The following is a 24,886-nucleotide window of genomic DNA, read 5'->3' as shown; positions in this document are numbered from 1 at the left end:
TTTACATCTCATGGACTGTTTTTGTAATTGGGATGTCATGTTTACAAAATATTATTTATCCTTCATGCTTAAACTGCGTACATTACGGTGGACACATTTAAAAAAGACGTAAAACAGCTAATGCTTAGTTTTTTTAGTCCTGTCGTTTAATATATGTTGTATGCTATACTGTTCTGTTTTTAAACATTGCTGTCCACTGTAGCACTTTGAGATTTGGTGTCAAATGTAAAGTGCACTACAAATAACATTTATTATTATTATTATTATTATTATTATTATTATTATTATTATTATTATTATTATTATTATTATTATTATTATTATTACATTAGTGTATGAATGAGAGAGTGAATGGGTGTGACTGGTTCCTTACTGTGTAAAGTCTTTTGGGCCTGATAAAGGAAAAGTACTATATAAGTTGAGTCCATTTGCCATTTTCTTACATACCCCTCTTGTAATGTATATTATTGAAATAGTACGACTAGTAGAATAAGCAAAATAAGTAAGTCAATAAATAAATAACATTTACTGGGGAAATCAACACATTATTATAGAATGTAGTTTTATTACTTAATTAAAGATTGACAGGTTTATACGTGGACGGTCTGTTTTATATGAATGTCAGGCTTTAGTGTCACATGTCTTGCCATTGTTGGCTGCCATTGTCGTGAGGCCCTTCCTCCTCCTCCTCCTCCTCCTGCCCCGAAACTAAACAGGTACCTCTGCTTCCTCCCCATCCTCTCACTGTCCCATCACCTAGCTACTGTCTGGACCTACTACTACCACTAGTACTTTTACTACTACTACTACTACTACTACTACTGCTGCTGCTGGAGACGATGGGGATATAGAGAACAACATTCGTTTCATGTGGATTGTTCAGAGATTACATTGCGGTATGTATAACAAAACCTTTATTTCTGCTGAAGCGTAACCAAACACTGAAGTTTTTTTGTAAAAAGATCAGTCCATTAAGTCGTACTAATAGCATTGTTTTGCCATAAATCAGCGACAATGACCACTCGTAAGGAAGTATTGGAGGTCAGGCTGTGCAGTACATTTCCCCAAATTATCATTGCTGCAATATTTGATGCTGTATTCATTTCACAAGAATGTTTTTACAGACTTTTTTATTATAATTTCAACACTTTTTGTGCAATTCCTATTCTACGTTTTGACAGCCTGTTGAACTGTCTTGCAACTTTTTTTAGCGTGGCCTTCGGACCCTCCAGGTACAAAAGCTGTTTTCAAAGTGTAACCTTTTTCACTCAGTATCACATCTTCAGCATTATCTGCATTTAAAAAGTGTGCTGCAGGGATTTCGCTGCTGATTAAAGCGCACAGAAATAGGCGGTGATGCTGTCCATCGGCATCAGAGACTTCCAGCATCTATGTCCGGATTTTTATTCCTCGGGCCGCTCTCCCTCCTGCTCTGTAAACGCCCTTGGCACTCGGACGTCAACTTTAATATCTTCAGCAATCTTTACTCTCTGGGCTTTTTCCAGTTAGTTTGAAGGTTGTCCCAGATTTCCCATGCTGGTCACATCCCCACTCAGCGTCCTTTTTTTACTGGAAATAAATGCTCTTCCGGTCAGTGTGCAAGATGACAAGATTAATTGCAAGTCAAATAATCGCAATACGAGACAGAAAAATGCTAATTTGACATTTTTCCACGATCCTTCACAGCCCCAGCTTGACGGGTGTCCCACATTCACATCCTGGCCAGACTTCCTCTTTGATATCTCCCGCTGAATAGCTTTCCTCGTCATGTCTCTGTGCCCCCACAAATTGGACGGCGCTATTTTTCAATAATTGATGCTACTTATTTGTCGCGCCGCAGATGGCCATTGAGAGTGCGTTGATATCCGAGCCAATAGTCTGAATGTTCCGTCACTCGATACTCTTGTTGCGTGATTGAGGGTCTGAAAATGTGGCGAGAGCGTTTGTCAGCGGCAACATGTGGCCCAGTGGTGTAGGATTGCGTTTCGATTAGCATTTTTTCCCCTTCACTCTTGGCGTCTGAGCAGCAGGAGCGTGTCAAGGCGGTGGCCCATTGTCAGCACAGACCACCCCCATCATTTCTATGTGAACAAGGAAGTGTTAAATGACTGTTAAAAGACAGATGAGACATTCCCATAATATTTTAAAAATGGAGGTCCATCCACAGATATTCAATGATGTGCCAAAATTAAGGCCTAAAAAAATAAAATAAAAAAAGTATTAAAGCATTCAACTCAAACTGGCTTGGGCATCTGTTTCGGATTCTCCCTCGGGAGGTGTTCCAGGCATGTCCTATTGTAAGGAGGCCTCGTGGAAGGCCCAGGACACGCTGGAGTGACTACTGCATGTCTCAGACCTCTTCAACATTGTCTTCCTGCCTGTACTAGCAGGCTGACAGCGCCATCTGCAGTCTGACTTTTCAGAACTGTGCCTCAGGTGTGGGAAAGTTGGTACGCCTCCTCATCCGGCCCGGATAAAGCGAAAGAAAATGGATGGAATGTATGGATGGATGGAATTCAAACATCCATCCACCCATCCATCCATCTTCTTCCACTTGTCCGTTGCCAAATCACATTGCACCAGCCCCTTATGGCTCCTCCTGCAGGTGGTGGGTCCACAGGAGGACGGCCTCATGGTTCTAACCGGGCCTGTTGGTCTCTCATAAGGGGCTTCTGAACCGCTCTTTGTCTGACCCGTCACTTAGGACCTGTTTGCCATGGGAGACCCTACCAGGGGCACGAAGCCCCCGACAACAGAGCCCCCAGGATCATTCAGGTGCTCAAACCCCTCCACCACGTTAAGTTAAGGTGGCGGTTCCAGGAGGAGGAATTCAAACATTAAAAAACAAAACATGGCATTAAATACTATTATTGTTGCATAAGTTTGTTGAAATTTTGGCATAAATTGTCCAAAATTGTTGACTCAAATAATGGCAAATTTCCCTTTTTTACTCTTTTTAATGGAATGCTCGTAATTCTAAAGGACAACAAAAGAAGATTTTTTTTTTTTATTGGGGCATTACATTTTTTATTAGAAAGCATTCTGTTTAACTTGCTGCTGTCTGTTAGCCTGGCTAAGTTATATTTAGTCTGGGGACCACCAATTCATTTTCTCGTAGGAGAGGTGTGGTTAATGATTGTTCATAGCCGTTTATTGGGTGCCGTGAATGCCTATCATATGTGTCTGCACGTTCAATCGTATGAATTGTGTCAGGTGACATTTGATGAACCCAATGTAAACTTTCGAGCTAAACTATTTAGAACACGGTCTTGATCGAAAGATGCCGTTGTGTCTGCTGCTGTCATGTGGGATCTGTAAACAAACTACAAGCTTCCGTATAACGAATAGCGCGTCATCATCTTGCCGTCCCTCCTCGTTCTGTGATTGGTCCCCAAATCCATGTGAAGATTTTGGCCATGGTTCCCAGGAAATGATTTGAGTGCACACAGCAGCCTGGGGATTCCCAGGCCAGCTGTCTGTAGTAACCCATGGATTTTGAGCTGTGTTAGGATCATTACCCATTTGTAGAAGCCATCTGTCTTTTAACTTCAGCTTTTTCACAGTTGCGTTTTTCTTCAGAATTTGTTGGAATTTAATTGAATCCATTCTTCCATGAAATGTTTCCTGTACCGCTGGCTACAGTGCAACCCCTAATGATGATTAATCCACTCCCAGACTTAACAGCTGGACAGATGTTCTTCCTAAACGGACCTGTGCTCATTCTGGCCTAAAGGTTTCTACAGCGGGATGCAAAAGTTTAGGCATGACATTTAGACAAGCCTTGCACATTTAGAGAGAACAGAGGTCAAAATAGAACTATGCTGTTTCCACTTGCTCCCTGCTCTCTCTTAGGACTATCACAATGCCAAATGTTTTGCAGCAGTTGCCTCCTTTCTCATTGATAAAGTCAAACATAATTATACATTACTGCTAATTGATTGTTTATTACCTGTGCTTCTCAGTGGTTACTGGGCCATTGCACTTTATTTTTATTTGACCTTTATTTAACCAGGAAAGTCCCACTGAGATTTAGAATCTCTTTTTCAGGGGAGTCCTGGTCCCAGAGGGGAACCTATTGTACATATTTTTAGTAGTAGGGGAAACCGGAGCATATTAAAGAAACACTATCATATCCATATCCTTTATCTTGTCCAAAACATGGGACACTGCCAGGCTCACGCTTTCAGTCTATCTCTGTTTATCTTGTGCTACGAGATAGTGAATGTATAAGCACAGGCTGTTAAAGTCGCGTGAAGTGGCTGTGTTGGAGCAGACAGTAGTTTAATTTGGTGCACGCTCGATCCATAATTGATCACGCGTCTCACTGATAAGGCTTGTTCCTCTGTTCCTTTCTGACAGAGCGGGGAAGGGAGTGTTCTCAGCCATGAAGCTCAGCAAGATCAGGAGCCCCCGGGAGGACCCCAAGAGAGGTAATGGAAAGTCAAGCATTAACTCATCACACCCTGCAGAGCTCGGGTATGTTTTGTCCGCATGAAACAAAGTTGGACAAGTGATCAGAATCAGATTTGCTTTATTGACTCCCACAGGAGAATCCTTTTCATTTACAGATATGCAATACCCTGAACAAGACCAATATTCGAATCAGGTGTATGCAAGTTTTCTTAGTGGCAGACCCATTTCCTTACTTGTCAATAGATAAAGTTCAAGCACCTCCACACGACGTCCCAAGCTCAAGGAGCACTATTTATTCACTTGAGCAGAAGAAGAAGTATTTCAGACATTTTTATCCAAGAAAGAAAACAAAACAAGACTATTGTGTTCCAAAGGAGTAGGAAGAAGTTTAAAAAACCTTATCTTTCATTCAAGTAACATCACATAAACCTTCAGAATACACTCATGCAAGAAACTGATGCATGAGTCTATGCTTATATATTAATATAATCATTTATGATCATACAAAATGTCATAAAGGATTTATCGTTTACAAAAATATATACACCATATGGTGTTGAAGTTTTATACCAAGGCACAGCTCTTTTTCATTCTGATCATACAAAAATATACACATACACACTTCAAAATTGCTCAGCTTTCACTTTGAACAAATACTAGTGTTGTACATGGCAGAGGAGTTCCAAATACTTTTACAAAGGAACTGATAGTATTTCAGCATTTTTGTAGTACTTTGTAACAAGTGCAATTATATTTCTCAAAGTCATCTCGGAGTATAGAGGATAGTGCCCTGAAGAAATATTAATACCACTGGGAAATATGAGGAAAGAAACTACTCCTTTAACCTTCAGATCAAAATAGTTATTTAAAAAGTACTCTGCGTACTACAAAACAAGAAATTTCAAATACAAAGAATTGGGAAAGCATGTAATAAAATATCACCAAGTCTGTAGTTTTATATGAAGGTGATAAAATGTTTAGGTCAGGTCTCAATTTATTTGAGAAGTGTACTGACGAGGTACTAGGTTTTTTTTAGCCGTCTTTCCACTGAACACGGTTCTACAATGCACGCCACGATCTATGTACTCACCTTGTCACGTATCGACAGATGTGCACGCTCTACAGATCGTCAGTAATAGTTTTGTGAGCTGTGATGAGAACAAACGTGGACACATGCTGCCTTCTGGTGAGGGTTGTGGAATCATTCTGAGGTGCCAAGGCTAATACTAGAGAAAAGAAGCAGCTAAATGACAATGTAGGCAAAATCCCCTTTAAGAACAGCGGTATGATGTTGTTAAATATTAAATCCATACGACCTGCATGTTAATAGGGCTGTCCTCTCTCCTCTGGTCAATCAGAGGCCAGCAGTCTGTTCACGTCACGTTAGTCTCGGTTCAGTGCTTTGGCCACAGCCAGAGGTCGGTCCTAAACTTATACCTGCTCAGACCGATTTGACCCAGGCCTCGGCGGTCGAAAAGCTCGCTCAACCGTGTTGACCAGGCACTAGGCTGTGTAGTGTCTGCCAGTGGAAAAGCCCCATTTGTTGGTCAGAAAATGCTAAATTGATCTAAAACAGTGAATACAAAATATTCAATCATTTCACTTCCACTTCTCTGGCTCTCCTTTTCTGCACAGCTGTTTCAATAAAAAGAAAAAAAGAGAGAACAAAATAGGCTGGACCTCAAGAGGACTCAAAGATGCGCATGTAGGTCAACACTCCAGCTTGCCCATACCCGTCCTACATAATGTCTGATGTGATAAAATAGGAGAAGTCTATCTTATTCATGGTGATAGTGTGTGGAATCCGGCTGCACCTGACAGAGAGCTGGATGCATTTACCGAGGATATTACATGGCTTACACCAGTGGGAGATTTGTGCCGCAGGTCTTGGCTTTCTTCCACTTAATCATCTGTGACAATGGCTGCGACTCCCATTCATCATTTCAATTTTTTTCCTCAAATTCAACATATGCATTGCAAACAGCCACAGAACTCTCTGACTTGTCTGCAGCACCAAGATAACTTTTCTGTCCAGGAACTGCTCCAAGACACATTTTTTCTTGGCGCGCACTGAGCTGACGGTCTCAGAGAAAAGTGAAGCGGCAGCCGAGTGGATCCTGTAGGACGTGTTATTGAACATATTGTTGTGCTTCCAGATGAGCCTGCCGTGCTGGACATGGTGGACGACTGGGACAGGAGAGCCATGAGGATCGCTGGGAGCATAGAGCCAGACACTGTGTCTCTGGCCTCGGTCACCGCTGTCACCACCAATGTGTCCAACAAGAGGTGGGTTTTTTGACCGGGCTTACCTTTATTAGCTAGAAATGTGTCCTCTGGAACAGTGGCAACATAATGTGTGAAGAAGGAGAGACTTATGCAAATAAGTAAATCGATTCCATTTGGTGCATCAGCAAGTATGTGATTAAAGGAACAGGCCACCTGTTCAGTCTGTACCAGGAGATATGTTCTTACCTGAGCTTAGACGAGTTGATACGTACCTGTCTGGTCTTTGAGTGGGCCTGTGAAAGAGCGTGGTAGCTTCCAACTTCACCCCCGTTTGAAGCTATAGGAATATATTGGGAGAGGCCAAATACTAACAACATCTTTGGTCGTTTTGTGTGACTTGTTTTGTGTGACCTGTCACGCATCAACTCGTCTAAGCTCAGGTAAGAACATATCTCAGCATGTAAAAATTGTGGCCTCTCCCTTTAAGGCCGAAAAATAATTAGCCACACGTGAGTTCTTTGTGGGTTATTCATTTTTTCCAGGGAGAGCATGTTTTTATTCCCTAACCCAACATTGTTATGTTATGATTGATCAGTCTAGTCCACGTCAGTTCAAGTTTTGCTGTAGCTGAAATGTAAGACATATATATATAGTACAATGAGAAGTCTGGCTGTATCTGCCTGGGGGTAACAGCAATGTAAGGTAAAATATTCTATCTCCCCTTGGAGCTTAGACACTGGTGCTGGGGAAGAGTTAGAAATGCTCCCGAGGCTCTGGAGGTGGTTCTGCTGCTGCTTTCTATGTCCAACCCTAGGTCCACGCCATCTACAACACAGCAGGCTTTTGGAGATGACTCTCGATGAACTAGAGAGTTTTATGCTTTAAAACAAGCCCTTCCTGATCTGCCTACGCAGAGAAAATGTGTAAATTTACATCAGAATTGGAGGCTCCCCTCTCCAACTGTTGTGCACACGTTTTATGATTGCATTGATTTTTATTTAACAAATAAATGAATAGATAATAAAAGGAATAATAATCATAATCAAATTAAAACTAGATGGATGGATGGATAGATGGATGGATGGATGGATGGATGGATAGATTAGATAGATAGATAGATAGATTGTTTGTTTGTTTATTTGAGCAACAGATGCATACAAGTATAGTATACGTGTAACATACAGAATTATTCACAACATAAGAGGTTACTGCTGCTCAAAGGGAGTAGGAAGAAGTTAGTTATAAGATAGTTAGATAGATCTATCTATCGATCGATCGATCAGAGCGACCGCTGTAGGGAAAAGCCCTGTTCACAGTGATGACATGTCTGCCTGAAAAAGCTTGATACGGCATGTCAACCTTGATCCCAATTATTGACCTACAGTCATTTGTGTTTTTGCTGAAACTGACTGAAGTTAGGCTAAAACCTTTTCTAAGACTAAAACTGTGAGGGCTGCAAAAACAACACTGAACTTATCTTTGTCTGTGGTTCCATTGTAAAGTGCAAAGATAAGGACTTAATTTTATTTTATTTTATATAGCTATATTTTATTGTTTTATTGTATTTTATAACCAATAACCAATCATTTCCCATGTGCCGATAGCAATAACCGATTGTTACACTGATAATTATGTTTATATATTTGAACTTTAATTTGTGACAACAAATCAATGTAACAGTTGACAGTTCTATCCAAAATGTATAAACTCTACCAGAAAATATACAAGTGTATAAATATATGTTCCATCATCTGAGCAGGTCTGTCTCTGTCTCATCTGTGACAAAAAATTAAGAATAATATTACGACTTCCTTCTTAGTATTTTTCTTTTTGTCTACATCATACCAATAAATTCTTCTTAATTCAACTTAATAGGATTGGTCACAACAAAGTGCTGCAATGTCTCCACCTGCTGCTGTAACCTGCCTCTGACATGAGAGAGACGTGATGCTAAAGCCGTGCCAGTGACAGATACAGTTTGACTGTGCCGAAGCAAGACTCTCTCCTGCACTGGACTCATTTGTGCATTCAAAGCACTTCAATCTATCATCTTTATTTGATCAGAAATACAAAGATAATGCATCGTCAAAAGCGCAGATAATTATCGGCAGCCGATATTAGCGTGCATCCCTAGTCATTTGGGATAGCCTGTTCATATCTTAATAGTTAATACATTTTGTGACATGAAAGGAAAGACAGACTGTTGTTAGTTTGATGCTGTTTTACTTCAGATCGATTCTAGATCAGACATCACCTCTAAAGAAATTAAATAAGGGCCAGTCTTTCCAACAACATGGTTGATATATAGTATATGACATGTCTCAGTCAGATTTTTAATATATCGCAAAGGCTATTGTTTTATTGCCACTGTTAATCAAGTTATTTGATACAATGATATGAGCTCTAATGTCTTCTTGACAGTGAATGTGACAGTCCACTGTTTACTTTTATTTATTTGCAGGAAAAGCCCCTTGAGACAAGGAGGTCATAAAAGGAACAGCAATAAACAATAACAGCCACAGTAAAAACTCTTCTTACTGTCAGATCAGCTTTGCAAAGTAACGAGATGTAAAATATGGAAGGAAAAGGAAAAAAGAAGGGCCTAAAACATAAGCCCTTCATATGACTACGCTCAGTGACTTATATCAATAATTAAATCAAATGAATAAAATAATGCTATTTGTTTTCCCTGCTCTAACTTTGTTTTAGGTCAAAGCCAGACATCAAGATGGAGCCAAGCTCCGGGCGACCTGTGGACTACCAGGTATGTTTGTATAAATGCTGTATAAAAGAAAACAAAATACTATGTTAGTATCTTTTCTTCTTCAGTGCCCTAGTTTTACGGCCTCATTAGTTTGAAATGGTAAGTACATTTCCAAAGCAAGAACAGTAGACAGGGAGGTTGTAGTGCTGCTTTCTTCTCCTTGTGTCTAAAGCTCTAATTAACCCGCGGGGACGCTACTACTGAATAGAGTTTGTCCATCGCACGCAGTATTACTGCAGCCTGGGGAAATACCTCGCTCACATCACAGGCTTAAATCCCTGCGCCGCTCGCTCAGAGCCAATAATCAGGAACCTCTGTGTTAAGGAGAGCCATTGATTTGGATTGACATGTCTTTGAGGAGTCTGGGTCCACTCCACAAGTATTCATACTACTCAGTCTGTTATTTTTTGAAGTCCTACACTCAGACTTACAGTACATAAAGGCTGCTCCTCTGTGTCATGAAGGAAAGTGACCACAGGCCTATTGTTTTGAAGACAATTATACATGACTGAGAGCGATGGACTGGGCCTGCAGTTGTTTCTGTTCATAATAGGGCCGTGGTTCGCAAACTTCTCACACTTTCCGAGCATTGCCAGGCCTAGTCCAAGATCAAATCAGGTCTAAACCGGGCCTGAAAAGGGACTTAAATACTTGTAAATTGGACTACATTATGTATAAACTTGGTGTAAACTGTTGAAGTGGGAACCTCATTATAAACAACTACATCCTCCATTTGTTTTCATGTGCATTGACCCCCTCCTCCAAGTCAATAGATTATACCTGATTCACTGAATATTTGGAGCATTGACCCCTGCTATAAGTTTCTCCATGTTGGGAATTTCTTCCACAATGTCTCTCCAATTGTTCAGGGTTGGAGGTCCTCTTTACTCTATTTTTGTGTGATGGCCTTTCAAGTGCTGCTGTTTTCTGAATTCTTAACTATTATTGGCCTCTATTGACTGTGAAAGCTGTGGAGCACAGCAGATATCATTGATTAATATAAATAACATCATCAAAAGTATCACTATTGGAATAAAAAGTATCGCAACATCGATGCGTTGTCACACCCCTAATGTAAACCATGTCTAAACCAGATAAAAAAAAACATGTAACTTACACACTTTACTAAAAACCTCTGATTAAAATGAATAAAGTGAGAGTTTGAGTCACGATTTAGACCATTCTTCTTAATTTTAGCCTCGTTTAGGTTGACTAAAATTTAATTTAGTCGACTAAATTTTAATACATTCAGTCAACATTCCTATTCTTTAAAATATTAATATCTAATCAAGGTCCATTGCTTCTTGGAGCTTCTCCTACATGGACATGGGATCAGCTCTTTCAAACACAATCCCTTTTTTTTTTTTTGTATCTGAAGATACAGTATTAGTCCTAGTCTGCATAAAGTAATCTTTGAATTCACTATTAAAATCAATATTGTAGGAGTATCAGTGCATGATTTTTACCAATAGAAAGGTGTGTGACTTTAGGATCAGTCTGCTCCGTTAATAAACCCTGAACCTACTGCAGATGGTGAGCAGCAAAGACATTTGCACAAACATTTGTGTAATATCAGTTACATTGGTAATAAAAGACTAAAAGCTTATCCATAGAGACTGTATCAGATCCTGCTTCACTTTCATTGCAGTGGCATTAACGTGAATACTTCCTTTCTCCAGATTAGCATCACGATCGTGGAGGCGCGGCAGCTGATCGGCCTGAACATGGACCCCGTGGTGTGTGTGGAGATCGGGGACGAGAAGAAGTACACGTCTATGAAGGAGTCCACCAACTGTCCGTACTACAATGAGGCAAGTCGTCTCACACTTTAAGCTCTGAAGGTCACATTTCAGGAGCTTGTGCTCAGTCTGAAAATAACCACTTATTAGTACTTATCTTTATTTTTCTGATGTTGCAGTATAATAGCAATATGCAGTTTTTCTCAATCACTTCTCAAAAACAAAACAACATTATAAAAGCAGCTCACACAAATTCATCTTCTCAAAACCAGATAATCTCAACAAAATTATGTTTAATGTACAAAACACTTAAAGTCAGAGAGAGCCATGTGGTGAGTGAGCTAGTGAGATAAGGTTTCAACAAAAACGTTACAGCTATTGAGAAAAAGAGTGATATTGAGAAGTCCTCAGTCTGGCAGTCTGGATACATCTTTCATCACCTCAATCTTGTTCAAATTGAAAAAATGCGCAATAAAAGTCATTGTTTGAGAAGTCGGCAAATGGACTAAAAGAGTGATTATTTTCCCTCGAGCCAGACGGACTCTTTACCTTGAAGTGCCTCCCCTGTGCACTTTGCTGATCCATTATTTACATATAGCTACAGTACATTCCTGTTTCATATTTAAACATCGCTTTTCTGGAAATAGACTTAGACTCTGAGTAATCCAGGACAAATGTCTGAAAACTGCAGTTGTCTGTTGGTATGACGTGGCCTTCCTCCCGCTGAGCGCTACCTGCAGTGTGCCCCCTGTGGTGTGTAGAGGAAGTGACAGTTATCTCTCATTGATCCTTCCTGTCTGGAGGGAAAACAAGAGTGTACCAGACTGAGGCAGGTAATAGTCCTTTAGGGGAGGCTCGGGATGAGATTGTGTCCTTCAAGTGCCTGCAGTCATTAAAATAATATCAACACAACGAGAAACTGTTATGAAACTTGGGATGGGTGATGTTTAAAGGTATCTGCGGTATCGAAAGACAGTAATGATGTTTGTAACAACATAATAAAGCCTGGGACAGTACGAGCTAAAGTCACATGGATGTCTCATATGTGAAGCAAAGGGATTGTAAACATTAACTGGTTGCACGTGAGCGTTTCTCTAACTGTGTTTCAATAATCTCAGGATCCCTGGCTTCTCCTCTCCTTGGTGGCAGGATTGATCCATCAATCTTTCAGTTAGAGGCTGAGCTTGCCTACCATCAGCGTTATTACTTCTGAAAACATGGAGACACTGGTGCGTTGCTTCAGTTCTTGCAGCGGTGGATCTTCTTAAAGGTCACAGAGACGGAGACTAATAATAATTTAGCTGCTAGTTTGCTTGGAGGAGATTCAAAATACAAAATACAATCATCCTTTTTGGAATGAGTTCAGAGTGTGACTTTAGCCCCCAGTCTTTTATACCGTCTAAAGTTTTAGTGCTGCTTTTTCACAGTGTTTAAGCGCACTGTGAAAAAGGCCACTGTGTGAGTGAACTTTCCTCCTCTCTCCGCAGTACTTTGTTTTCGACTTCCACGTCCCTCCTGATGTGATGTTTGACAAGATCATCAAGCTTTCAGTGAGTACAGCAAACAAAACAAAACAAATCACGGAGAACACACAGGAGAAACTACACACATTTACCAGAGGGGATTGTAGGGACCAAACAGCAATGGGTTTTTTTAGACTAAGGTTTCTGTGGTGCTAACATTATTACAACAAGAATAAAAGGTTCTATAATGTCTAATTTGTTCAGAGTAGGCTTCATTATAGTCAATATCCTCCTACTTGCCTCAGTGCAAGATCACAAGCCCAACCATTGCCAAAGTCCAGTGTGTTGCAGCCCCTGATAAATCCAAATATTACCCACAACCCCCCAACAATATGGATTCTGGCTACTGAAAAGAATTTGTCAGGATTTGCCTCATAATTTGACATTTAGTCATTAAAAATAAAAACAAACAATTACAGTGAGCTAAATTTTACTCTAAAGGTTTACTCTGCTCTAGCCTGTAGGGTTGCAAAATGTAATGCAGTATCACAAGAAGTCTCAGTATATCTCATATATCTTTCATTGTAGCTTTGTTTTGATTTTGTTTTTTTCATCTTGTCTTGTTTTGACACAACGTTCCTTCCTTACTACCTCCCTCCTCATCATCGCAGGTCATTCACTCCAAAAACCTGCTCCGGAGCGGGACTCTGGTGGGCTCTTTCAAGATGGACGTGGGGACAGTCTACTCGCAGCCCGGTACCCCAAAATAAACAAACCATTTATTAGATTTGATTTCATCTACCACAGTAACGTCCAATCAGGCGTTTGGTGACCGTTTCATTGTCTGTCAGAGCACCAGTTCTACCACAAGTGGGCGATGCTGTCGGACCCGGACGACATCACGGCTGGGTGTAAAGGATACGTAAAGTGTGACATTGCCGTGGTGGGGAAAGGCGACAATATCAAGACTCCACACAAGGCCAACGAGACGGAGGAGGATGAGATCGAGGGGTGAGGGCTGTGCAGTTGGAGTCTCAGTACTATCACTAAATAATTTCATCAAACATTTCAGCTTCCCTATTTAAATAGCATTAGGAGCGATACACTACCGTAATATCAGGCCATATAGTTGTATATTTGACCAACCGTAGGCAGCAGATATGTTTTGGTGCAGAACAAGGCCTGGTTTTGAGACTCCCTCGATAAGAAGTGTCCTTGGAGCAGCAGCTATTCAACACAGTCCACTGCCTTTTTAGATGCACAAGCCAAATGGAGCATGAGGTCTGTTCCTGTCGATTGGCCGGTTTATCCACTAGCAGCAAAAGGCTTAGCTCAAGGCTGGTGAGAGAAAGACATTTCTTTTTTAAAAGGTCTTCATCCAGGCTTTTTAAAACTACTTTAGACACCCCATCATGTGTTCTAATAATCTGAGGTTATATTACAGAAAATGCCCCTAAAGGTTGCCCCTTTTGTTGCTAAATGTAGCTACACAAATTGCCACCAGAAGGCACAAACCCACTCTTGTGGATGCAGTAAAAGGGGATGTGGTTAAAGAAATGATATACAATTATAGAAACAGGGAAACATGCCGAAAAAGAAGAAGCGAGTTAGGCCACAGACAGGATCAGTTTGGTGAAGAAGTGTAGACTTTAAAACTCAGAGGGCCCGATCTTGTGTCTCAAAACGGAGAAGATAGCGTGACATTTTGCGCTCAGGAGCACACTTTGTGATCTTGCCACTCCAGACTTAGCGCATTTAAGTGGGTGGAGACACACATTTTCCTCCAACCAAATTGACTCCGCGTCCAGGAGAGTGGTTGTGTGGGAGTGGGGGGTGAACATGTGCTTTTGTTTTGCTTTGCGTTCACGCCAAGCGCGGGCCGATCCGCGCCACAGTGGACGCTGTAGCTCTTTTTCTCTCGAGATGTGAACATCGATGGGGTAAATAACGTTTTTAGTTTGACCTGCGAGAGCCTAAGGCTTAAGAGAGAACGCAAGACAGCGCAATGTAAACGAGGAAGTGAATGTCAGCCGTGTTTCCGTCAGTGCAGTCACCTCCTCTTGTGACGCCCCCTCACAGGTGGCGGAGGCGAATGACACATATAGCTCCGCCACTCGGAAAATAATTCGCCAAGAGCCTGCGCCACCACAAGATCTGGCCCAGAGAAGGTTCATGGATTCTTCCATGTGAGGTATTTGAGTGGGAAAATGTAAGCCAGACTGAGACTACATATGCAGGATTACTGAAACATGCATGAATGAAACAGAACACTAGCGCTGTGCAATTAATCGAACTTCAATTACAATTTAGATTATTACACTTAACGTTTACAAAAATAGCATAATCGAGAAAAAACGATTATTAAGGATGCCCTCCCGCTTGTTCATCCAAAGCGCAGAAAGTCCCTCCTGCGCGGTGTGTTTGTGAGCGTGTCTGATCCTTTGAACTACAAGCACTGCATGAAGGAACTGTTTTTATTAGTTGCAACAAGAAATAAATGGAAAATCATCTTTATTAGTAGCCCTTGTGATAACGTCTGATAAGTGCTCACCTTTTGCTGAAAGAAGAGCAACATTAGTTTTGAAGCCTCTCATATCCTTTGCCCAGGGGCTGGTTGTGCAGAAGATCTCACGAAGCAAAGCAAACTCGCATTATTTCAGGCTGCTGGGATTATTTTCCCTTTCGCATTTCACGTGCCATGGCTCTTGCTTTGGCCTGACATAAAAACAAACAGCGCTGTGTGGTGATGTCATCAGGCCACACGGCTCACTTTGCTCTGTCTGCTTGGTCAGGTGTGAGGAGTGGCCAGCAGGGGGCAGGTGTGAAACAGGAACCTCCCCTCAATCGAGGCATACTTAATATCATTTGTGCTTTGTAACTAAAGTACAGAAAAATATTTTGTATAGTTTTTTGATTAATAAATAATGACTTTTTTAAGGCAACAAATAATCGCTTCAATAATTGTGATTACAATTATTGCAAAACTAATCGTGATTATTATTTTTTTTATAATCGAGCAGCCGTACAGATCACCACTCCAACAACGTTTACATTTCAAAGTCTGTAATGTCCATGTGCAAAAGAAGGCAAAGGTAATTCAGACCTAATTCCTGTTCCCCTCCTCTGCTGACACAGAGGGAGTAAAGCTGTTTATGAATGGCCGTTTGAGCCCTAATATGATGAGAAAGCAGGATGAAGGAGGATTACACACCTCAAAGGCTCTGTACACGATTTGTCCCATCTACAAACCATGACAGAAGAAGCTAGTGAAGTTTAAACTGTTAGCCGTGCTCCTAACTCCCTCTTAACTGCAGCACATTTTCATTCTTCACAGGGATGACTTCAGAAATAGGTTTCACAACCGTCAGAGGACAAACCAGGGCTTAAGCACATCTCTCAGCACATCAGCTCTCTACTTTCAAAAGTAGTTCTCAATGCAGTGTTTTTTGTTCTAAAATGGTGGCTTTTACTATATACAAGGGGAAGGGGCATTTATATAGAAATAAAGTGGGTACAGTGCCTTAATATGAACAACTAATGTTTTCAGTGCATGTGTATAGAGGTTGAAACTATAGTGTAAGCAGTTTTTACACATAACAGCCCATAGAGGCAAGATATTTGTTCTCATTTGGAGGCATTCGATTAGATCATTGGGGAAAATGCGATTTAGATTCGTCTTTTGGCCTATTTTTTGGCCATACTTGTGTTCAACATTGGTCCAACTTTCTCTTTCCCATTATCAAATATACCTGTATCGCATTTGAGATTTGGACTCCATTCCAAGATAACCTAATCTCCGAGTCTGAATTGCTTTCCAAATAGCATTCCATTCAATACTCGCATTTGCCACTCTCCCCAGGAACCTGCTGCTCCCCGAGGGGTTCCCAGTCGAGCGGCAGTGGGCCCGCTTTTACGTGAAGATCCACCGGGCCGAGGGGCTGCCCAAAATGAACACCAGCATCATGGCCAACGTCAAGAAGGCTTTCATCGGAGAAAACCGCGATCTGGTGGACCCCTATGTTCAAGTGCAATTCGCTGGACAGAAAGTAATTTCCTCTGCACGCTCCTCATCTGCTGAGCTGTTTTCAGGTTTAGTCTTGATACTGAGAGTAGTGGGGACCATTCCATTGTGCTATTTGTACAATACATTAGGTCTGCAGATTGACAAACAAGAATAAAAACCTTCTGGGCATAACTGAGTTTAACAGCTGAAACTTTTCTCACTCTTGTTCCCTCATTGTGTGTAAAAACATCCAAGGTCTCCTTTAACGTCTCCCTAGCCCTAGCCACATGGAACAAAACCTGCCATAATGTTTAACTGTCCAGTAACTTTGGTATGATAAAGTGATGGGATCTGAGATTATGTTAAAGTTACCATGATATTGTAATGCAGATGTATGGACGTAATCTCCCCTCTGTTTCAGGGCAAGACGTCTGTCCAAAAGAGCAGTTACGAGCCCATATGGAACGAGCAGGTGGTCTTCACAGAGCTGTTCCCGCCCCTGTGCAAACGCATCAAGGTCCAGATCCGCGACTCCGATAAGGTCAACGACGTCGCCATAGGAACACACTTCATCGATCTACGCAAAATCTCCAATGACGGAGACAAAGGTAGAAGGAAGCACCGCCGGGGATCCCCCAAGCGCGTTATCTCGGCCCATTGATTATTGTATGTGGCGTTAATTAGCCGGTTGCGACCTTACTAGCACGCTGCAGTAATTAGGTCTGTCACAGCGTAAATCGAACCCTCAACCAGCTGACCCCTCCTGGGAATGTGTAATGTGTAAATAATGTGTGACGTTTTAATCAAGTGCCAGTCGATATATACATTAGCATGCTATATTAGACAATGATTGAGCAGGAGGGATGTAAGGGTATGTAATGAGATACATGACGTGTCGTTTAACATGATAAGTGTCAAAGCCGTATGTTTTAGGAGATTCTGGAGTAGCCTATAGTTTACAGCAGATATAAATCAGAAAACTATGTCGCACTCTCTACAAGAAGAAGCCAAGAGTGTTTTCACCAGGCGAGCCTCCGAGGCATCATGCACATTTACATTTTAGATTTGCTCATTTGTCTCCATATCCTCATTAGAGCCGCTGCAATAATGTGCACACACATAATTCTATTCTGTGGGTGAAGATGCAATAAACCTTTTGTTGTCTATTCTATAGTGATGATATATGGTCTTATATGAAATAAAAATATCTTTCTATTATTACTGAAATGGAAGAGGGTGGCAAAGGGCCATAGCATTGCCTACACAATATCATTCAGCCTTTTATCGTTATTTTTATTTGATTTCATATTTTTAGTTTAAGATAATCTCTGCTTACCTGAAGGTACATGTACATAGTGTGGACTTCAAAGTGGATTAGGCACTGTAGGCATCTTTAGTTAACATGGTTGCTACATTGTCAAATGTGTCATCTTTTACTTATTTGAAATGACAGTGAGTGTAACATATAAAAGGGTAGACTGTCCATGAACTAAAGAACTTTGTAAAAAGCATGAAAACAAATATAAGATGGCGTTGAAACAGAATGTTAAAAGGAAAAATCTATTCCAAGTGTAGTATAACTTCATCATGAATGAAACACTGCTGTAAATGTTGCCTAGGCTTTCTGCCCACGCTGGGTCCTGCCTGGGTGAACATGTACGGCTCCACGAGGCAGTACAGTCTGATGGATGAGCACCAGGACTTGAACGACGGATTGGGGGAGGGCGTCTCGTTCAGGGCCAGGCTGCTGCTATCTGTGACTTTGGAGGTCCTGGACACCACGTCCCCAGAGCTCACCTGCTCCACGGAGGTGCAGACGGATCTCATCTCCAACATCTCTGAGGTGAGCCCGGAGCTGCTGCGCTGAATGTAAATGATATGAATTGTGGTGGAGGTAGAAATTCTTCACAGGGGTGGCAAAGAGGTGGCAACATCTAGAGTGGGGTGGCAACTTGAGGCAGTCAGGGGGAGGGGTGTTCTCATTGTTTTTGACCACTTTTATAACCCCCTCACGCGTTGCCCCTATTAGATGCATTTATTGTTATTTATTTAATGCAACCAGCAGGTCTTTGAATAAGCCAAACCAAATTTTAAAATAACTGTCAACTACATGTTTTGGGCTTAGTCCACTGTTTGGGAAGCACAGCTCTATACAATCTTTTAGTCCTGGCCTACATCTCTACACTGCAAGTCTGAAAGGCATTTAAACTGTTTATATTGATGAAATATTAAATAATGTGTCCTACTTCCCATAGTCTTATTATAGCATATTGTAGCTGTGCTGTACAGCAACAAACTGCACTTACATCGTCCAAGCACACACACATTTGACCAGAGGGAAAGAAGAACACACACAGTGCCATGGACAATGACGTTATATTATCCGTAACCTGCATACACAGCTTACGACCAAAAACAAAACACAAAACAAATCCAATCAACTGAAAACACCGCGATAGCTTGCAGCACAACAATGGCCTCATCAAAAAGCACATACATTATGGCACTGCGGCCACAAGCGGGAAAAAAACAAAATCTGTCTGAAGTAAGCTTTGTTTGCCTTCTGCTCAGCAAACTTGTTCACTATTGTGTTAAAAATCCAGTTTCCTTGCTCAGCTATTTTCAATGTAGAGTTTGGTGAATCCGCGCTACATCCTTCTGTCTTAAAACACGCTCTGAAGAAGGAGTTGGGTCAGGAAACGTAATGGTCAGCGGGGGTGCTGTGCATGCTTACAGGGCATCATCATTCGCACTGGAAACGTTCACTGGTTTCACGCAGAAAAAATAACCGCTGCAGTAAAAGCAGGGATAGGCTTCTTTGTGATCTCAACTACCAGATTCTGCAAAAAAAACAAAATACTTGGGAAAACGCTGAATCTATCTATATCACTATGTAGTGTATCTATCTACACTACTCTCACTATGTATTTGATCTTCTGGGAATCAGTTGTTGAACTCGCTGCTCTTCACTTCACCTCTTTACCAAATGATTCTCACTTGTCTGATCGATCATTAGCGTCCATTTGGCAAAACTTCAACAGGCCTGTCTTCCACCTGCACTGCGCCCATCGCTGCTTCTTTTACATGTCAAAAATAATTTAAAATGAATAATTAAATAATCAGTAACACGTATCTATGGTGTAGCCACTGCAACCACGCATTGTTGTTTTGGTAAGAGCAAGGCAGAGTGGGAGATGCATTCAGGGACCGTAAGAAGTGCGGGAAGGGTGAGATTTTTTCACAAAAAAGCAATTTAGTCCTGTTTACTGCTCATCACTGCTGCCTACACATTTAGAGCAAACAATTTGAATAAGATTAAAATCTATATTGGGAGTTGCAGATGCAATTCAGTGAAACTCCTTTGGTGGCTAAATGTTTTCATCATCAGAGAAGGAGACTATTAAATTGTGACTTTAAATAAATATCCCGAGCATGTTACAAAAAAGCAGTGAACTATTTGTAAAATGTTACCATAGTGTTCATCGCATTTTGAAGAAAAATTGTACTGGCAAAAAGTTTGAGATTTTTGTGGGACGCCTTTGGCTTTAATTATTTGCTGTGGCGTTGTTTCAATAAGCTTCTGTAATGTCAAAAGCACCCAGTGTTGCATTCATTTCTCACCGACATCTTGTGTCGATGACAGTGTGACCACTGCGTAAAGCCTTCTCCAGCACATCCCAAAGATTCTCAATGGAGATAAGATCTGGACTTTGTGACGGTCAATACATGCTCCCTGAACCACTCTTTCACAATGTGAGCCCCATGAATCTTGCTGTTGTCATCTTGGAATATGCCCGTGCCCTCAGGGAAGAAGAAATCCATGGATGGAATATCCTGGTCATTCAGGATGTTGTTTTTTTTTTTTTTATTAGTTCAAGTTATTTTTATTCACTATTACTTGTTTGCACATTTGTTCCTATCTTTGGACACATAGTGTTTCTGAACCAGACAGTGTATATTTCACTTCATGGTCCAGAGAGTCCTTTAACAACTAAGTAATGATTTAAAGAACAACTTGATTCACAGGTCAGGCTGCTTAAGGGGAAAACAGTGTCAATCTGTAGGTATATGAGCAAAAAGGTTCTTGACCAGCCTGTTTAGCTCATATGATAAATTCATTAACAAATATACAGGAGCAAAGGATTCACTTCACAACCACATCAGGAGAGGAGAATGTCGCTCTGTGTCTGTGAATTAATTGTTGCTGGTGACCTGTGCCCCCTCTAATAACCAAGCTCACCCATGTGGGAAATCCCAGCCCCTCTGCAGCTGTGGAGTTCATTTAGCACACACAGTTGGACCCTCTGTGGCCAATTGTCTGAGAAACTGTCAATGTCAGTGTGGAGTATTCCACTCTGCTTCTGTCGGGGGAGCACTGAGCTGGTTTAGTCAAGGTCAAAACCACAGCATTCACTCTGTAATCTTACTGGCAAATAAGATGCCTCGGGAGGAAAAGTTTAAGTCCCTGAACTGTAAGAGAAACCATTGATCTACTGTCACACATTTTATTTAAGCATCCAATTTATTGAATTCTTCATTAAGTCCTTCATCACACTATTTGCAATGCAATTTAGTCTTCAAATATAAAATATACCGGGGTTTTTGGAGACGTTCCACGTAATTAAAGAGACTAGATGCAAGTTGGTCACAGCACTTCGGACCCGAAGTAACAACTTTTTGAGTGACAGTGCAGGATTTTAGCGGCAGTTGTGGTGAACAGGTCTGGGTTCATTCTACACATTAGGACAATGGCTGGAACATGTAGGGGGGAGAAAATACTTGGTTTTAACATTTTTAAACTCTGTATAGTCCCTTTAAGCAGACCACCATTTTCAAGCAATATAGGAAAAGGATCTCTCTGCTGCTGAAAAGCCCTGGACTAGCTATGAAACCTTCGATATTTCACGAAGGATTAAGCATGATCATCATAGTGTTAGGAGATTTGTGGCTGATTCAGAGCACAGGGTTTGTGCAGATAAAGACACAATGAGGACAGTTTCTGCCAGACAAATACATTAGATTAAGAGAACAGCGGCTACAAAGCAGCAAACAGGTATTTGAAGCTGCTGCTGCCTTTGGAGTCTCCCGAACATCAAGGTGTAGGACCCTCCAGAGGCACCAGCAGCTTCAAATACCTATTTGCTGCTTTGTAGCAGCTGTTCTCTTAATCTAATGTATTTGTCTTGCAGTTGTGCATAAACCCTCTATCCGGCCTCCCCTAAACTGTTCATTGAAGCTCATGAACAGAAACAGCTGCAGTGGGCCAGAAATACATGAAGACTGATTTCAAACAGTCTTGTTCACTGATGAGGCCGTGTAACCCTGGATGGTCCCGATGGATGGAGTAGTGTATGGTTCTGAATGGCCACCGTGTCCAAACAAGGTTGTGATGTCAGTAAGGAGGGGGCGGAGTCATGTTTTGGCCTGGAATCATGGGGAGAGAGCTGGTCGGCCCCTTTAGGCTCCCTGAAGGTGTGAAAATGACCTCTGAAAAATATGTGGAGTTTCTGACTGACCACATCTATGGTTCAAAATGAAGAGCCGTGCTTTCCGGAACAAAATCATCTTCAGGCATGACAACGCACCATGTCATGCTGTAAAGACTACCTAGGAGAGAGAAAAACTCATGATGTGGCCAATGTCCTTGAACTCTCTCCACTGTTCTTGACTGGTTTGACATAGAGGCAGTGATGAATGGGTGTATAGCAGAGGACAAAGACTGTACATCAATAAGTCGAGCCTTCCCTACAGTTTAAGCCAAGATGCTGTAAACTCTTGTTTCTATGACTAATATACAGACTTACTAGGGAGATAAATATTGATGATGATTATTATTAGGGAGATTTTATTGCATTGTGTTGTAGCTGAGGTGCTGAAAGTGCATCTCAAATCCCCAGTCAGTCCTGGACTTGTGTATGTTCTTGTGCCAAGGCATTTACTGCCAAATCAGTCTTTATTGAGAAGGAATTAACTAATCTTCCTGATCTGAGCCAAGGAGAGTAAGTGCCAAGGAATTAGGATCTGTTCCAAATCCCGTCCAGCACAATACCCAGATGCCCCGTATTCAGCGGGCTATTTGTCAAAGTCTAGCGCATCTCAAACTAGTGGGGAATTTTAAATATAATAATATATAAAAGACAATGGGTTGGTAGAGATGGGAATTTAAATGAATTTGTTCTCAATTTGTCCACTGTCGTGTTTTTCAGAGCGCCACAGGGAAAGTCGATGAGTTCTTCCTCTTTGGGTCCTTCCTGGAGGCCACAATGATCGACCGGAAGATCGGGGACAAACCAATAAGTTTTGAAATAACAATAGGTGAGTCGGACTTTAATCAAAGTTAACAATTGTAATCACTTGTTTGCGAGTGAGCTGTGCGAAAGCAGTAGGAGCCTGGCTAAGTTTGCACAATTTAAATTGCGGTGCAGGCCTGAGTTTCAGTGTGGTGCCAAATAAATCAATAAATAAATATAGAGTTTTTATTAAAGGTTTCCGCGGAAAATTAAAAGTATTAAAAGTCAATAAATACATTGGTTCAAAAGTAAGGCCTCAGGCATGTACATTTTTCTGAAAATAATGACAATGCTCAACTTTTATTTGTTCATAGTAGATCAAAAATACTAAAACTATGGTCCACACATTTCATTGCTTGAAAGCCATATTTTGACAGATTTACACAATTCTTTTGTCAGTCCTTGGTTTGATGTAATGTTTGCAATTTTTTAGACGTATTGAACGCAGACATTAGTTTTCATTGGGGGATAAATGGTGTTATGAGGTGACAAGGCATTAAAGAGCATTACATTGTCTTTCTATCTGTACAACTTATTCCTGTATGCGGAATCCAAAAATCCAACTGATGATTTCCTGAGTTTGAAATGAATTTGGAAATTTCCTCCATAAAACTGCCAAGTTAATGTAGAACTGTGATGAAATGAGAGGAAACAGCTAACAGAGTGCCACACACTGCTGAGGCCGTCAAACCTGTCTCATTCTGTGTCAGGAAACTATGGAAACCAGATCGACGGCATCAGCAGCCGCTCATCGTCAAAGAAGAAGAAGAAAGATGGAGAGAGCGAGGAGGAGGAGAACGAGCTGATCCAGAACTCCAGCGACGAGGAGCCAGAGGAGGAGAGGGACCTGGCCTCTGTGTCCACCACCCCGGCCATGAGGCCCGTCGTCACGGACAGGTCAGGGACTCTCATACCGTCAGTACACTGCGCCATGAGGCCCGTGGTCACCTACCAGTCAGGGACTCTCATACCGTCAGTACACTGAGCCATGAGGCCCGTCGTCACGGACCTGTCAGGGACTCTCACACCGTCAGTACATTGAGCCATGAGGCCCGTCATCACGGACCGGTCAGGATCTCTTACACCGTCACTACACTGAGCCATGAGGCCCGTGGTCACCTACCGGTCAGGGACTCTCATACCGTCAGTACACTGAACGATGAGGCCCGTCGTCACTGACCGGTCAGGGACTCTTACACCGTCAGTGTACTTAGCCATGAGGCCCGTCATCACCGACCGGTCAGGGACTCTCACACCGTCAGTACACTGGGCCATGAGGCCCATCGTCACCGACCGGTCAGGGACTCTCACACTGTCACTACACTGAGCCATGAGGCTTATGACTACGTCATATTTCAAACTTACTTATAAATCTAAATATTCAGCATTATATTTGTAGTGAAACTACAAATATAATATAAAAATATAAAAACTACTTAACTGACCCTTGTGGGAGAATGGTCAATGTTTAGTAGTATTTGGTTGACCACATCTGAGCCTAAGTTGTAAACTTTTCTTTTAGAAACTACTTCCATCTGCCGTACTTTGAGAAGAAGCCGTGTGTGTACATCAAGAGCTGGTGGCAGGATCAGCGGCGACGACTGTACAACTCCAACATGATGGACAAGATCGCTGACAAACTGGTCAGTCACACCACATTTACTCCAAGACAAATGTTTTGTCATCAAGAATTACTTTACTTTACGGCAATCGTCCTTAAGCTCACAGATAATTAAACTAAATAGCTAGTTTACATTTGTAGTAACTGGTTATTCAACATAAATGAACTGTACACATCCCAGTAGCAATGCCTTAAACCAGGAGTGTCACACTCATTTTGGGTCGTGGGTCAAAATTCTGCTACCATTATATGGGAGCAGAATATAATATAATTCTGCTCCCATTATATTATTATATAATGGGAGCCCTCGCGGGCCACATATAATGTAAACAGGAAAATACTGTTGTGAACATTTTTCTAATAAATG

The 24,886-nt window shown here is 41.5% G+C and overlaps 2 protein-coding genes across 7 annotated transcripts in view; one reads left to right on the top strand and one right to left on the bottom strand.

The window, feature by feature from the left end:
• The window catches only part of LOC306975298 (cytosolic 5'-nucleotidase 1A-like), a 225,445-nt gene that overhangs the window by 46,925 nt on the left and 153,634 nt on the right, over window positions 1–24,886 (bottom strand). The gene's annotated exons all lie outside the window — the stretch shown is intronic.
• The window catches only part of otofa (otoferlin a), a 142,488-nt gene that overhangs the window by 90,266 nt on the left and 27,336 nt on the right, over window positions 1–24,886 (top strand). For all 6 annotated transcript variants that reach the window (XM_079572625.1, XM_079572624.1, XM_079572623.1 and 3 more), the window contains exons 6-18: window positions 4,360–4,430; window positions 6,570–6,699; window positions 9,349–9,403; window positions 11,083–11,214; window positions 12,630–12,692; window positions 13,277–13,361; window positions 13,457–13,616; window positions 16,465–16,651; window positions 17,030–17,216; window positions 18,228–18,451; window positions 22,815–22,923; window positions 23,609–23,795; window positions 24,421–24,541. In XM_079572625.1, the coding sequence (XP_079428751.1) occupies window positions 4,360–4,430; window positions 6,570–6,699; window positions 9,349–9,403; window positions 11,083–11,214; window positions 12,630–12,692; window positions 13,277–13,361; window positions 13,457–13,616; window positions 16,465–16,651; window positions 17,030–17,216; window positions 18,228–18,451; window positions 22,815–22,923; window positions 23,609–23,795; window positions 24,421–24,541 (1,711 nt within the window). The remainder of the gene's footprint in view (window positions 1–4,359; window positions 4,431–6,569; window positions 6,700–9,348; window positions 9,404–11,082; window positions 11,215–12,629; window positions 12,693–13,276; window positions 13,362–13,456; window positions 13,617–16,464; window positions 16,652–17,029; window positions 17,217–18,227; window positions 18,452–22,814; window positions 22,924–23,608; window positions 23,796–24,420; window positions 24,542–24,886) is intronic.

This window comes from Gobius niger, assembly GCF_951799975.1.
Source record: "Gobius niger genome assembly, chromosome: 15".
NCBI classification, from domain to species: Eukaryota; Metazoa; Chordata; class Actinopteri; order Gobiiformes; family Gobiidae; genus Gobius; species Gobius niger.
The sequence above is the reverse complement of the archived record's forward strand: the minus strand, read 5'-3'. Positions and strand labels throughout refer to the sequence as shown.